The sequence below is a fragment of the Phalacrocorax aristotelis genome, chromosome 6 (genome assembly GCF_949628215.1).
Source record: "Phalacrocorax aristotelis chromosome 6, bGulAri2.1, whole genome shotgun sequence".
NCBI lineage: Eukaryota > Metazoa > Chordata > Aves > Suliformes > Phalacrocoracidae > Phalacrocorax > Phalacrocorax aristotelis.
Window position 1 is genome coordinate 41,354,449 of NC_134281.1, and position 16,438 is coordinate 41,370,886.

A 16,438-nucleotide genomic window follows, 5' to 3' on the forward strand; every position below is an offset into this window, starting at 1 on the left:
AGTTAATTCATCAGGGATGACAGTTCAGGGAGATGCACGCACAACAAGGCAACTACAAGAGGCATCCAACCAAGAGATTGCTAACTGATTGCCAAGGACTGACCAGAATAAAATTAACAACTACAACCAAGCTTACCTTTAAGCCTCTTTGCAAAGGTTCTTATACAGATATCAGTCTTACCACAACATTGCATCAGACGACATTAACGCTAACAAGAACAGACCCACTATCGGACATCTTTCAAAAAGATGTCCAACACCAATGGGACAATCTTGCCTGTCTTACTGTAAAACACCACATATCACTGCCCTGCTAGGATTCCTTGGATCCTGCCTATGGCCCTTCACCCTAATGAAGCCATAAAATGATTACTCTGGTAAAAGCAGATGACAGTTCCTCAATCTTGCAAGTTAGAGGAGTGTGTTCTGCAAAGGCTGCAGGAGGAGAGAGGATCATTGCTCTGGAGAGTGCGTCCTGCACACAAAAGCTGGTATGCAGTGCAACATTCTCGATGCAAGCAGGAAAGCTCCACGGAGAAACAGGAAGGCCAGCTGCGACCTTCCATGCAGTCTGGTCCACACTTGGTACTGAATTCTCTTTCTAGGACAGTAGACACTGCTGCAGCATTATCTAAAAATCTGAAGTACACTGAGAATAATACCTCGGGGTACCATATTCTCAGTGCATGGTGTGTTACCAGATCACACCTCTCCCAGAGCTTTGGAGCAAGAAGATCAGGTTGAGAGGAGAAGGAATGCCCCCTAAGTAGAACAAAATACTGAACGGATTTTTTATATAGTTTGAATATAACTACAATGACAGAAAAACATTGGTCTGAGGGAGGGAAAACATGACATTAGTTAAGACAGCAGTTGATCTGGTAAGCTGTTTTACTCACAACACTGATCCAGCTAAGATGAAACAGAGCAGTAACAAGTGCATTTCAATCTAATTTTATAGGTTCAGCGATCTAAAAAGTAACAAAAACACAGCTGCACAGGTATCAATAGTGCTTCACCTCAAGATTTAGAGAGGTCACAGCAACAGTGTACGTCCAGTTTTAGGCCATTATCACACCACATGTTTGATAATGTGCACAGTTCAGGTAGTGTGGTGGAGGAATCAGACGAGGATGAATACGGGGAACCAACTGGCAAGTCTGGAAGACTCCAGTGCAACAGGTCATTACAAAATTGATTGATTTGCTAACTAAACAGTAAATGGAGACTTTGCCTTCAAGAACAGTAAAGGTGCCAATAAAAATGTTTACCACATATCTGTCACAAAAATATCCTTCTCCATGGCTGTAGTGACAGAATTGCTTGAAGAAATACTAATCCTGCAAGTACATATTTGCAGATTGAGCAATAAAACCCAACGCAGAAAGAATCTTCTTGACATAATTTTGACTTAATTTGTTTCCCCCTTTGGATTTGTTTCATACTGACACTCAATGAAAAAAAGCTCACAAGGGAATGCTGACTTACTTGGTGTTACAGACCACAAAGTGCTTTGTTCAGGGTGTCCTTCCTCCTGAAAACAGGCGCTGGATTTTCTTAGGAACACGAGCCAGCAGTGTGCCCAGGTGGCCAAGGCGGCCAATAGCATCCTGGCTTGTATCAGGAATAGTGTGGCCAGCAGGAGTAGGGAAGCAATCGTGCCCCTGTACTCGGCACTCGTGAGGCCACACCTCAAATACTGTGTTCAGTTTTGGGCCCCTCAGTACAAGAGGGACATCGAGTTGCTGGAGTGTGTCCAAGAAAGCTGGTGAAGGGTCTGGAGAACAAGTCTGATGAAGAGCGGCTGAGGGAGCTGGGGGTGTTCAGCCTGGAGAGGGGAGACCTTACCGCTCTCCTGAAAGGAGGCTGTAGTGAGGTGGGTGTTGGTCTCTTCTCCCAAGTTATTAGCGATAGGACGAGAGGAAATGGCTTCGAGCCGCATCAGGGGAGGTTTAGATTGGATATTAGGAAAAACTTCTCTACTGAAAGAGTGGTCAGGCATTGGCACAGGCTGCCCAGAGAGGTGGTGGAGTCACCACCCCTGGAGGTGTTCAGAAAACGTGTACATGTGCCACTTCAGGGCATGGTTTAGAAGACATGGTAATGTTGGGTTGACGGTTGGACTTGATGGTCTTAAAAGTCTTTTCCAACCTTAACGATTCTATGATTCCATGAAACACATGTAGAGAGAAATCCCACGTGCCAAGATTCAAATGTGGGCCATCTTTGCCCCTTAACAATAGCCACCCAGCACCTGAAGTGCTCAACGCTTCTGACAAAGATCTCTCTCTTTGGTTTCTAAGACTACAAACCTATAGTAATCTGATTCTGGTTCAGAAACTTCATGACTAAGGTACTTTTCTTCTGTGGCCTTAAGAGTAATTTTTTTTAATTCAGTTTAGCAAAAATAATATTAGATTACAAATACAATAAGTTAATGTGTAGCTACAACTGGCAGAGGAAAATGTTTGTTACGTAATTTCACTTTGAAAAAATTGCACTTTTGGTTTCATTTTGAAAATTATGAACCTTCTGACAAAACTGAACATCTCCACCAGCCTGTATCAGCAGAAGAGCCGTTTCTCACTTGAAAAGTATTTCAGTAAATCTTGGGCTCACTCTTCACGTAATAACAACGAACAATAGGAAACCCAACAGCCCAATGATTAGAGATTAATAATTACATTTATTAAAACCTATTCCAGAAGACTTTGCTGCATTTTAACAATGTCCATCTCTTTCTTGATGGTGAATAAAACAGCCAGTTTAGCAATCTGGTTTTACTTGGCTAACCAATTATTTCAAGAAAACAGCAGACAACACACCTCCACACAGTGTTTACCAAGAGTGTTGATTTGAAACAAGAAATGTTGGGTTTAATGGTAATTTTTGGAAACACATGACAGCCAAATACACAGATATACTTAACATGCCTGACCACAAACATAATTCTTTCCAAAACTGTTCCAGGACAAAAACTCTCTATAGCAAGACTATTCTGCCTTTACATGCCAACACCAATAGCTCAATGATGTTAAAAATTAAAATTACATCTTTTGAAACTGTATTTCAGGATCTGTACATGGTGTTACTCTTCTAGCCTCGTAACAGGTGAACATTAGAACCTTATATATTGGAAAAAAGGCATCTAAGTGCTACTTTTAAGTATTCAAAACAAAATGGCAAACTTCCAAAATACTGTGTGGCTGCCAAATTGGACCTTCACACTAATATCTCCCTGCAGCATTCTTTCTCTAACAAAGCAATACCAAACCAAACCAAATATGAAAGCCATCAGGCTTTCATATAGGTGACATGTGCTTTTACAACCAGTCCACATGTGAATTCATGAAGTACAGGAGCAAGTAATACAACTGTTCGAGTGTTGGACGAAGTGATCCTCTTCTGGCTATCTGCAGAAAGCATCTTGCGATATGCCAGCACGACCTCTCTGTCAACACAGTCATGCATGATGGCTTCTTGAAAAGACGATGAAGATTAGCAGCATTTTCCAAGCTGTGAGTTTGCTATTGATTAGGTCCTTAGGTTGCTACAAATAGAGGCTCGGCTCAGTGTGTAAATCATCATGCATGATCACAGCAAAACCGTCATTTCTAAAACTCTTAGCTACCTACAATCACACTACAGGATGGCCAAACAGATGGAAAGGCACCATATACGTGAGAACAAAACATCAAGAAGTACAGTGGCAAGCAAGCTCTGTACTCTGGATCAAATTACACTGATTGCTGAAAGATTGTCTCTAAAATGAATGGTCCCTTTCTACTGGAGTTGTGGAGAATATAATAGCCTTCATGTGCTGCAGTTACCCGCAGGTAGTAAAATTGCCTGTGCTTTAGAAAGAGAGGGGAAGAGACACAAGGAGTGGTTTGGAACAAGAGCTGTAACTACATTTTTTTATACTTGTGCATCAAGTTGAATATTTGGAGCTGGTAAAGATCTGGTGACTGTGCAACTAAATCACCTCAAAATCTGACTCACACACATTAGGTTTAAGAGTTCACCGACTTTCTCCTCCGAACTGAAGTAATTTGAGCAGAAACCTCCTAAACTGCCAAGACATTACGGAAAAACACATTCACTGACTATGTGCTGCTCACCTCAGAAGAAAGCCAAGCTTGAAGCTTATTAGCTTTACCCTTACACAGGAACTAGACGTGTTGCAGGACCCTGAAGTTGCCCTACTTGTGTGGGCGCAGCGAGTACATAGATGCCACCTCCTGAGCACGGCTAACGGGCCACGCACCGGCCACCGGTCCCTCCCGGAGCGGTCACACAAGTGCTACGAGCGCACTCGTTGCCCTCGCTGACTTGCACACCTTGCTGCCGAAGTGCAGGGAAACGCGCTGCCCCTCCGGCTCTGCCCCGGCCCGGGGGCTGCTCCCTCACGCCCCGGGGCCCAGCCCCGGGGCCCAACCCCGGCTCCCACCGGCGGGCAGGTGGGCGCCCGCGGCGGCGCCGAGCCGAGCCCTGCCCTGCCGGCCCGGCGTCGCCCCCCGCCGCGGGGAGGACGAGCCGCAGCCGCTTTCCGCAGGCACCGCGGCCACCGGCGGTAACAAAGCCGTCTGCCAAAGCAGGCGTCGGGAGGAGAAGCCCGAGCGGACCCGGGGGGTGAGGAAGGGAAACTGCAGCCCACCCCGAATTCCCCCAGGGACGAGGGCAAACGCGGGCCGCCGAGCAGCCCCGCGCCTCCCTCGCGCCAGCCCTGGGGAGCGGCTCCCCCGCGGCACCGGGCCCGGCTCTGAGCGCTCCCCCGCCCCGGGACGGGTCCGCCGCCCCCAGGCACGGCTCGCCTGAGGCGCCGGGAGGAGCGCGCCACGCCGCCGGCCGGCTGAGGGGAGGCGGTGGCCGTACCTGGCTGCTGCTCTCTGCCGGCAGGTTCCTCAGCAGGATCTTGCGCCTGTTGCTCAGCTCCCGGCGGGTACTCGCCAGGCGCCTCGCCACCTCCTCGGGGCCCAGCGGTGGCGGCCGAGCCCCCCGCGGCGGCTCCGCGGGCAGCTCCGCGGCGCGCTCGGTTGCTGCCGCCATCTTGCAGAGCGAGCGGGGCGGCGCGGGGGGAGCCGCGGCGCTGGGTGGGCGGGAGGGCGGCGGGAGAGCCGCGGGGCACGGCGTGGCGTGGCGAGGCAAGGAAAGGCACGGCCCGGGACAGCCCGCCGGCGGGGCGCGGGGAGCCACGCCAGTCCCCGCCGCGCTCCCCGCCCCGGCCCGCCCCGCTCCGCTGGCCGCGCCTGACGCCCTCCCCCTGTCCCTTGCGGGGGAGGCTGAAGTCTGCGGAGCCCTTCGGAGCCCCCGCCGAGGAGGCTCGTGAGGGAGCAGCAGGCTCAGCCTCGGCCTCCCCGCCGGCCCCGAAAGAGGCGCCCCGACCCCGGCCCCGTGACGCACAAAGGCGGTGAAAGGGACGCGAATCCCCTGCGAGGAGAGAAGGTCGCGGTAGGGAGCAGAGAAGACTCGAGCGGAGCTCGGCAGCACCCGAAACGGCCTCCGCCTGCAAACCTCTTTGGGGTGTATGGGGGACAAACGGGGTTCGGAGGGTGAACTTCATCCCCACAGTAACATATCTCGAGTCAGATTTGAGGGAAGGATCTGAGCACTCTGGAGGGGAGTTTGGGGCTCTGCTACGAGGGAAATCGCCCCAAGAGCCATCGTGATGGAGGTGCCTCAAGGAGGCCAAGGCCTGGACACCGGCTCTCTGAGGCACAGTGTGGCTCGCCACACCCTGGGGGTATCATTCCCCAAAGTCCTAGCGTCGATACCTTCCTTAGGTATGAGCCCATGCAGAGAGACTGAAATGTAGAAAAACAACAAAATAAAGCAGATCTCAAGTGAACCCAAATGCTCCATCAGAGGTTAACAGGCACAATGGCCCAAGATGATCTTGTTCTAATTTTAGTCTTCATCAGAAATACTCCAGACAAATTACAAAGCATCCAAATGGGTAAACCAATGCCTGGGTGCTGCGCTTGCAGCAAGAGTCACCCTGTCGTGGCAAAGCACCACGTAATGGTGGATGGGCAGGCACAGGGCTTGCGACTGTCGCACGAAGAGAAGGAGGACAACATCCTGGTAGAAGGAAGGTATTTCTGGGAGTCACTATAGAGGAAAGTTTCCCTTCTATAAAGCCTCTGTCTGTAAAAATGTTCACTCTGATAGTCAGCACTTACTTTAAAAAATAAAATAGGTTGTTCTCTTGCAAAGTCCAGTTCTCCTTAGCATAGTTACTTGCAATGTCATTTACAACACAGTAAATTTAGCTGATAATGTTATCATCATTGCTATAAATGAATGAAAAGTAATTTAAATATTTGTATCCATTTCCAGATATGAGGCCAACCACAAAGAACAGGCAAAAAAAGAATCCAAACCTGAAAAATAGTAGTCTTAAAAAGGAAAATGGAAACACAGTTTGAGTTAAATTGGGTATATGTGACTAAATTCTTATCAAGAAAATCTAATTCTGAATGATAATTCTTGACGAGGTTTAAAGTGCCAATTTAGAGACAGGATTATCAGTTACATGGAAAAAATAAAACACCAAATAACAATAGTGTTTTTAGAAATTGCTTTAGTCCAAACCAAAGCTAGCAGGTTAAGACTACAAAGAATCTTGGACCTTACTTCTAAAATTGATTTTAAAACTACTGAGTAAACAATAATCAAAGGACTTTTTGGACTTTTTGGTGTATTATAAAAAAATTTGTCAGGGCTGACAAACTTCTATTCAAGTGCTTCATTTTCCCTATTTTTTTTGAACAGGTAATGTTGTTCCTCCTTCAATTTTGGCATTCCGTTTAATAAATTTTTCAAAATCATAAGTGTGAAGGACATTTGTAAATAGTTCATGTGTTTGTCACAGGAGAATTTGAGAACTGCCAAATTCAGCCTGTCCTGAACAATATTAGATTAGCCTTCATATGTAAACCAAGAAACAGGAAAAACCATTATAACAAATTATTAGTGTGAGATCTGATCTAAAGAAAATTTCATATTCATAGAAAAACAAGATTTTCATAGGTCACCATTCTTTGAGCAATGTAACTGAAATATAAGAATATACCTGCTATTTTTTTCAAATTTCAGGTGAAGATTTGTGTTTTAAAACTATGAAATACATTTTCCAGCACAAGCTGTGAGGTACAGGCTTCTTAAGTCCTAAGGATTTACAAAGTATTAATCATGCTCCCTATAAAATTATCCTTGGAAAAGATAAAAAATTTATGAGTGAAAAGTCTGCTAGTGACTCTTTACAAACTGATTTTCAGGTCAAGGTATGAAACTGAAGTAGGGATACTGAATACTTATGTGAACCATGTCATAGATTGTGTGGTGTAAATTATTCTGGGGCTATGAAAAAGATTGCTAGGAATACTGAAACATATAACTATCTCCTCAGAAATAGTTACCAGATTAAGCTCTTACAGTGGAAATTATGGATCTGCTCAAACGTCATACAGTTTAGTGAAGCTAACGAAGTGGTGAAAGCAGAGTAAGGAATTATACTATTAATTTTCCCAGTTTGAAGGTGGACACTCTGGTTCACCTGTATGCTACTCATAAGTAATCCTACCTATAGCAATTATCCTTTCAAAAACTGCCTGTCTTCTTTTTTTTTAATTTTCTGCAGGTGTTTCCAAATGAAAGTCACTAAAAGTTAAAGTGCATCACTAAAATAAATAGTTCAGAAATGAATAGTTTGATATTAATGGCAACAAAACTACTGCAGTGTTAGTTGTAGATAGTTAAAGAGAAATGTAAGCATTTTTCTTGCTTAGAGACACATCTTTAGAAGACTGTATTTTGTGGGTAAAAGTATTCATCTTCCCTGCCCTCAATGATCGCACTTCGTTCTATATACAGGTAGTTGACATTGCACAGGTAGATTAAGGAATTGCTTACAGTAAAAGCCAAGTACAGAGTGCTGCGGGAAGAAAGCAGGAAAGATCAAAGAGCTTGCCACTGTCCGTAGAGGTGCTCCATGAAAATGAAGGGGGAGGTAGGCCACACATCACCTCATATGACAATCAAAATCAGCCAAACAGGCATCGGCACCAGTAACCAATCTGACCTGAGGAACTATTCCCTCTCGAACCCAAATGTCATCCCTGTTTGGAACTCCAGTACACCCTTGAGCAGGTACATGGAGAATTAAATTACAATTTTAAATAAAAGAGCAATAAAAATTAAGCATCGATAAAGTAAAACACCAGAGTCCTTTGGAACCCCCAGAGAGCATCGGTGGGCACATTAGTACTATATGGAGGTTGGGCGAGCCAACACTCCAGCCTCCTTTGAACCTCCACAAACATATCAATGCGTTAGATATGCAGTTCTCTCATTTGACAAGTTAATCTTCTGCCTTCAGGAATTCTCCCATTTTACCGTACAGTTTCTGCCAGAAGTACCCAAACGCTGGGCTGGTTGCGCAGGTTACTGTCCTCTCTGCTGGTTTTGGCCAGCACTCCTTCAGGTCAGCCATCACTGCTCTCAGCTGTGTTCTTTGTAACTAACTGGTAACTACATCGTAACAGGGAAAATTGTGTAAGCTTAAACAGTCCTTGCTAACCCATGGCACAAGAACTGATCCGGGTTAGGGAACCCTCTCACAAGCCTCTCTGCTGCTGCATCTGCAGGAGCGGGAAATGTCTTTGCTGAGATGGTGCCACTCAGGATGAAATGCAAGTGGTAACAGTCTCCACCCAGCTGTACCCAGGAGAGAAAGAGGACGGTGAGCCAATGCATGTATGTATTTTCCTTAAAGAATTTGATCTTGTTGATTACAGCCCATCCTTCTATATGCAGATACTGTATGCATATGTTTGTGTGAGTGTACTGTTACTCACTTTATGTTGCTTTCAAAACAAAGCCCTACACATTTATGCTTTGCACTCTAAACAGTCTTCAGTTGTCTAATGCACTTTCATTATGTTTCAAAATTGCTGCAAAAGCAAAAAGCACTATTTAAACAATAGCAGAAAAGTATAGTGATCTGTAACTGTAACTCTGGTTACACTGCTGACTCGATGCTATTATACAGATAAGCCACTTTGCCATAATTTAATTTCGTTCACTATATTCCTTGTTAATTAAGAGTAATGTACCCATCCACAGCACTTGCTTTGTAGCTCTTCTAGGTTGAAGACTAATTTACCCATGCTTCTGCAGCTTTGAAGTAATAGAAGCCGTATATAATTTTTGTTGTTTTTATGGGATTAGAGTGTTAAAATGGAATTGTGTCACAAACATTCTTTCTGAATTAAAGATGCACTCAGGCATAATTGTCCATGTTCAAAAGTATAAACAAGTTCACATCTGTGCAGATAAAATAAAAGCCAAGACTTAGAGCATGTGCTGGATCTCAAAGACCCATCAGAGGTTCCCAGGTATATGAGATACTCAGAATGTATCTGTAAGCTCCTAGATGAAAGAGAAATCTAAACAATTTTCTAAAAGTTGAAGCCATGTGATTGATGTCTTTCCTGCAATGAGGGCGTGGAATCCATCAGTTGCTGCAAATTCGAAGGTTCCGTAAAAATCCCTGATTGCTTGCACCACTTCATGTGAACAAAGTACAAACAATACCATCTCTTTAGTCTATATTACGCCCACTATTTCAAGCACTAGCTGCCTCCTTTGTTTCATTAGGAAACTGAAAATTTGAAACCAAAGATGTAGATTCAGTTGTCAACACCAGTAATTAGTTTAGCGATGATCATCTAGATGCCCAGTCACTCATCTCACAATTGCATATTGCCTCCAGAATATACCAGAGGTGCCAAAAGACGTTCCCGTCACTGTTTTTCTGACAAATTTAAAAATAGATCTGGCATTCTTAGGTAACATTTTGTAGTGCAGTAACAGTGGGGATCATGGTTTAGGAGACATGGTATTGTTGGGCTGATGGTGGGACTTGATGATCCTAGAGGTCTTTTCCAACCCTTAATGATTCTATGATTCAATGATTAAGAAACAAACGGGATTTCATATCAAATTACCTGCCTAGAATAGTACACTGAGCAACTGATGCCTTCAGTATCCTGATGAAGCAAAAACTTCAAAACCCCTCTCTGCAGCTACCACATAGTCTCAGTCTTTGCTTGTTCTGCAGGGTTACAATTCACTAATTAACCATTAGCATAACTCAGCCTGTCTAGACTGCAGTTTTGTTGAGAGAGGTACTGTGACATGCTAAGTGCTCCCAACTAACTGCTAAGCTCATTTTAATACCAGAGATATATTGATTAATGTTTCATTCTCGAAGCACTGAGGAATTGCAGTAATATACGATCAGACTTCAGGTCCATCAAATCACATCCCAGCAGTGCCCATCTTCTCAAAGATATGCCAGATGGGCAACAGGATGCTTCACAGACCACAACAGCCACACGCTTCATTCAGAGTTGCATTGCCAATAAACAGTTATTTTCGCTTTGCTCACACCCCTTGGCGGGAGCCTTATGTGTACCATACATAGCTCACATTCACTGGAATATGCCAGGTACTGCTGTGTATGACCAAAAATAGGATGGTTCTTTACTCCTGAAATGCTCTTCCATTCAGACACTGTATGGAAAAACACTTCAAGTGACTTTGCCCACAGCGGAACATTTTCTTTTTAAGTGGAACCTGATAGCTATTAAACTTGGTGTAACACTGCTCTTAAGTGTGTTAGGAATGATGGATTATCAAAGTAACACACTGGTTAGCAACTTCTCAGTTTCCATTCTGTAACGCAGTGGTCTGCAAGTAAACCGTAAAAAGATAAAAGAAGTAAGAGCTATAACTTATAAAGTGAGTAACTACTCTGAGGAAATCATTGCACTGAAACGTAATGTAATGGTCTATTTTGGGAATCGTGGTCTTTGCAGTAGAATTTGTAACCTTTGTTGCCTAATGCATAGCATTAGCAAATCCATACGAAGGTTATATTTAAAGACAGCAAAAAAAGAGTAAATCTCAAGACAAACCACCACAAAACAAGACCAGCTTCTTCAATAATAAATGAGTTGTTTGATCTTATTTTCTTTTGTTCTGTTCTAAGTACAGTCCTGGTCCTAAAGGCCAGTATATTCACAGGGGAACCTCAGCAATCCCTTCTCCTAAACCAATGCCCTCCCTGCTTTAAATCACCATTCTTCCTTGCATAGGCTTTAGTTGTTCTCCTTCAGAGTAAACTTCAAGTTTAGTAATAACTTCTTGGCAGAAAGTACATTTTGGCAATTTTAGTATTAAAAAAAACAAAACAAAAAACAAAAAACCCCCCAACGTTCCTTGGATTTCTAGCCAAATCTCATACAACCCCACATTCCTACACAGAGTATTTTTATTGGCTAACCTGTTAATGTGCTGCAAATTGTAGTTTCAAATCATTTTTTCTCAGATTCTCTATAAGGGCCTATTTTCTAGGAACTCTAAAATGATATTGATAGTTCACAGGAAATTGTGAAATCATTTCACATAAAAAACTAGTAAAATCATAATCATAATAAGTGTTCACTAGGGTAAATCAGCATCTCCATTACTGTCTCATTTACAGCACCTACAGATCTGGCCAATTATAAATCATCCATGTGATTAACTGAATAACTCGTATGTACTGGAAGTGAACAGGCATCTTAACCAGCAATTTGTTTTGATATGATAAACCAGTCAGTGATTTATCCCTGCCAGCAGAGGTCGGAATTTGAAACACCCCCACAATATTTTGTCCTTAAAAAGGCTGTAACTTGCTAAATATGGGAAACTGGCATAAAGGATGTAATGCAAGCTAAACTTTCCCAATGTGTTCTTAAAAAATTTATGAGACACTAAAATGTTCTGCCATTCAGTTATAAAAAGGTTTCCATAGAAACTGTCATGCAACATGACTTTTTGCTATAAACACAATTACTGAAGTGTCTGACTTCTACATGTTCATGCTGTTTTCAGAACCATCCGCTCCCTGTTACCCAGGTTCTCTGGCTGAGGTTACAGAAGTAACACATTTTGACTTGTTTCGAGAGATTTCCTCAGCTAAGCTGCAATGGAAATAAACACACTTAAAGAGGTCATTATTATTCTGCAGGAATTAGATCATGTAGTTTAATTACTCAAGCTTTGATCTCCCAATTGCTTGTGATTCGCATACATTGTGCCAAGAGAATTGATATTGGGCGCCAATTAATTGTTGAAGCGTCAGGAAGTTGGGAAACTGGAAACAAGTATACTAAAACATTTCACCAAGTTCCCAGTTTCCTGCAGTTCTCAGAGCGTCTGTCTGATTTCACTACCTCTAGGTGCAGTGGAAGACTTTTAAAATCAGAAAAATCCACAGCGTTGGCCAAACTGGAAATATTTGGCAATCTAATCCAAGGCTGGCCCATCATTCAGCTGGTGTGACAGTGCCTAGGTGTAAAGAGGAGAGACTGCCAGTTTTGTAAGAACTTTGGCGTGGCGTGGCATGGCACCACCACTTTCAGCGCATTTTTCATGCAGACACACTGTTTGTAAAATGTGCTGACTTGACAGTCTCCAAGGCTAAGGTTGTTCTCTCTATCCATGGAGCAGCCATTGTACTTGACCCTCACCTTTCGTTGCCAGGTGGAGGGTGGGGTAGGAGGGTTCCTGCACTATGCTTTTGGCCAGTCTTTTCCCTTTCCTTGCTAGCGCTATTTTTGTTCCATTAGTGGCAGTTACAGTGGAGAGCACTTGTTCAAGCAGTGCTCCAAGAAGCTTGTGTTTTTGCCTGCATCAGCAATAAAAATGTAGAATAAAATAGAACAAAACATAATTGTTACTGCTGGCTCCCAGCTTCTGAGCGCAGTACCGTCTACCACTACCACGAATGAAAACAGCCCAGGGATAACAACAGTAAATTTTTTCCACAGAATTTAGACGAGGCCACTATGATTCATCTGTGGGCTGAAGGTGAAACTTCCAGATCTAATAAATGTTCCACCTCTGCCATCAAATTCATGCTTCTCTTCTGCTCAGGCCATTGCTATTGCTAACTGGTTTGCAGAAGAGAGGTAGTTGTGATTAAGCCTTTGCCTGGAATGGTGCAGGCAACCAGTAAGTGCATGTTCTAGTGCAGGCTGCCATGCAGTCAGTAACTCACTTTGCAAATTCCTGTTCACACACAGGCTTAGGTTTGCTCTGAATTCCTGCCGGTTCAGGCTCCTTTTGGTTCCCAGACAGAGGATCTGCATACCCCAACCTCAAAAAGCACAATCCAAAGCAGGCGATACAAACAATGCAGGGGCAGGGAGGCATCAGGCTTTTCTACAGAGATAAAACTGGCAGCGTTTCTGCGCATGCACTGGCAAACATACCAGTTATGTTTGGCACTTGACTAACGAGGCAGGGGTTGGAGGACTTCACTCTTGGACTTGAGTGTCTAAATTCCACTGTAGCCTTGGCTTCAGAAACGCAAACCCTTCTGGGCCAAGGTCCTTCCGTGACTCAGTTCAGAGCACATAAAGTAGAGAAAATAATTACCTCTCATCACGCAGAAGTGCTGCAAGTAATATGAAATACTCTATGGCACTTATATTACTTTTTCATAGTTAGGGTCCATGGCAAAGGGTGGGGGGGGATCGCACAGCAAAACAACCCAACAGTTACCAGATTACCTGCTGTAGGAATTAATATTCCAAACATCACTGAAAGCCTAGTGCAGGCTCCTTTGAAATCCCAGCCATAGCTGGGATTCTCTTTTAAAAACAAATGAAACGGGTAGCTAAGAGCTATGAACACTGCAAATGAACCTTTGCACTTACATACAGCCTTTTGGATTAACTGCACTCTTAACTTGATCTAGGACATCTGCATCCTATTTTGCCCCCCTTTTCTGTATTTGCTGCCAGCTTACTACCGTAATTTGTACTCTGACAAATACGCTTTCTATCCTCACCACCATTTCTGGGTCCCTTTACAGAATAAAGCCTTTGAAAGCTACAGATCCCATTTTGACCAGTTATAGTCACAACTACTGCTGCACGTGTCTACATCTCACAAATTCTCATCTGTTTTCTCTCTCATTGCCAAGGGCAAGGATAAAAAGTAGTATTTCATGGCTTAAGTGGCTTTATAAAATGTTCATGGGCAAATTGTAATACATTCTTCTTTCCAAATAACTTTTTTTTTAATCAAGACAATAGCGTAAACAAATTAAAAAAATAATCTCAATTCATTTTCAAGCAATATATGCTGAATATGTAAACAGCTTCTATCTCTGGGCAGGCCAGCGGGGGTTACTTGGATGGTACATACAGGCAAAATGAGTACACTTCACAGTGTTCAACGACTGAAAGCATTGAGTCAATTTAATGTTGCTGAACACAGACCAAAGGCAACACTCATTTTCATTTCAAAAGAACTTTTTTCTGGAAAAATGAAAGAAAACCTACAGGAAATCAATACAACTAAGTTTCAAAAATGAAACAAATGGAAAATTAATGGCCATAAAGTCTACCAGTTATAGGTAAGGAGGATGCAGGGTATGAGTTGAAGTCAGGCAGCTAACTGCTCGCTTTATGATCTTGCTCCTCAGTCAACACAGTAAAATAATAATGGGGAGGGAAGGCCACAGCAGCAATGCAGGCCGTAAAAAGGGAAGAGCAATCATGCAGCTTCTTAGAAACCTTGATCACATCATTATCAGGTTTTGTTTTAAATGAACAGTAGAGTGTTTACCGGCATTACATTTATGGCTGCTGGGACAGCTGTCAGCATTTGAAGTTGCGTTTCAGCACACGTCTAGATCTGTGTTTTTCCCATAATTATTTTTTAATAGCAAGAGCTTTGTCTCTTCTCATCACTTCAAGTATAAGCAAGGTTGTCCAGACCCCATGAATGAAGAACAGTTTTGTATTTCCTAGAACAAAAGTGATGAAACAGCCGTGAGGTGCAGCTCTACAAAAGCTTTTAAAGGTAAAAGCAAGGGGGTTTGATTGCGATTGCTGCGACTTTTGATAGCTGTTGAAGGAGAAGTGTTCTGCAACACTTTGCTGTATTTCTGGCAGGGCTGCAACAGAGAGCACCACGAGCAGTTTCTGTCCAGCGTGTAATGTGAAGAGCAACAAAAAAATGTCTCCACTGAAACAGTAGTGAAGTAATTAATATTATTGCATTTCACAATGTATGTGCTTATTCATGTTACTTTCTGATACACTTTTAACAAAAATTATTTCTCCTATAAAAAACATGTCAGTGTGGGTTAATAAATGTATACATACAACCTGTTTAACACTGCAGTTTAATTAGAGCTGGATGAAATAATCTCACTACAGATGTGCTCCTTAGCCATATCTGCTTTAAACTAACATCAGCACCAGAGCAGGCAGGCAAGTGCAGATCAAGCCAAAGGTGTGCTTTTCGTTATTTCTGTTTATATTATTTTTATGCAGGGAGACTATTCTTAATGTTGCTTGAAATAAAAAAAAACGCAACTGGGAGGCAAATACTCAAAAGTTCAAGAACTTCTGCTGCATAGTGAGATTCCTTCCTATGTATGTAGATGGACAAAATACAATTTAAATTCCGCTTTACAAGTCAGTGACTTCCAGAGACACTCGTGTCATGTGGTAACAGTTTTTGGCTGAATTCCAGCTTCTACATTCCACGCATAAATTTGAACAGATAAAATCCTAGCTAGAACTTCAAACCTGATTTACCTCTGAATTTTAGTGAGAATGCATTTATGAGTTCGATAGGACTAGGAAATCAATAATGCATCTTGTTTGATGTTTCACACAAGCTGTTATTAAAACTTACATATAGTTAACAGTTTCTGCACTGAAAGGTGTTTTCCCTTCGTGCTTAAAAGTTCTGCTTCTTGGCTGGGTGTGTTGTTCTTTGGTTAGCAGTAATATTAAGATAATGCATTTTTTTCTAAAGGCAAACCTGACAAAACAGCCAGTTTGTCCATTACCCAACAACCAGCATTATTTTGGATTCAAAATTAGAAATTCTAGCAAGCTGGGTCTACAGATTAACATACAAACTGTTACAGGGCATCAGATCCAGCCCTTTGAGAACATAAAGCAGTGCTTAATAGATTTCTACAGCTGTCTGGTCAGCAAAACCCACAACCCAATCCTACACAAACACAGCAGCACGGCAAACCCAGTGCAACCAAGTTTTCAGTAGCAAGTAAGAAAAAACCCAAACGATTGTCTTTGGTGAGTCTATGCAGTGGCTGACCGCTCCCAGAAATGCCCATTTCCCAGATAGTGACCAACAGGCAACAAAGCAGCCCCCCAACCCGAACAACTTTAAAACATGTCAATACTGTAATTTATGTGTAAAGTTTAGATCTCTCAAGTTTGTATAAGAGCAAGCGGAACCTGTCCAAATGTTTCACTTCTGTTATAGCACTCGTTCAGACAGAAATTAAAGGAAACTGAGACAGAATCATTTCAATCTAGCCAGTTAGCCACAGAAC

General features: G+C 43.0%; 1 protein-coding gene across 9 annotated transcripts in view; it reads right to left on the reverse strand.

Moving 5' to 3' along the window:
• Positions 1-5,387, reverse strand: part of RAVER2 (ribonucleoprotein, PTB binding 2) — a 39,683-nt gene extending 34,296 nt beyond the window's left edge. For 8 of the 9 annotated variants that reach the window (XM_075097363.1, XM_075097359.1, XM_075097365.1 and 5 more), the window contains exon 1: positions 4,876-5,200. In XM_075097363.1, coding sequence (XP_074953464.1) covers positions 4,876-5,049 — 174 coding nt within the window. In that variant the 5' untranslated portion in view covers positions 5,050-5,200. Of the gene's footprint in view, positions 1-4,875 lie in introns of all 9 variants that reach the window. The other variant, XM_075097366.1, reaches the window with a different exon arrangement.
• Between the last annotated feature and the right edge of the window lie 11,051 nt (positions 5,388-16,438).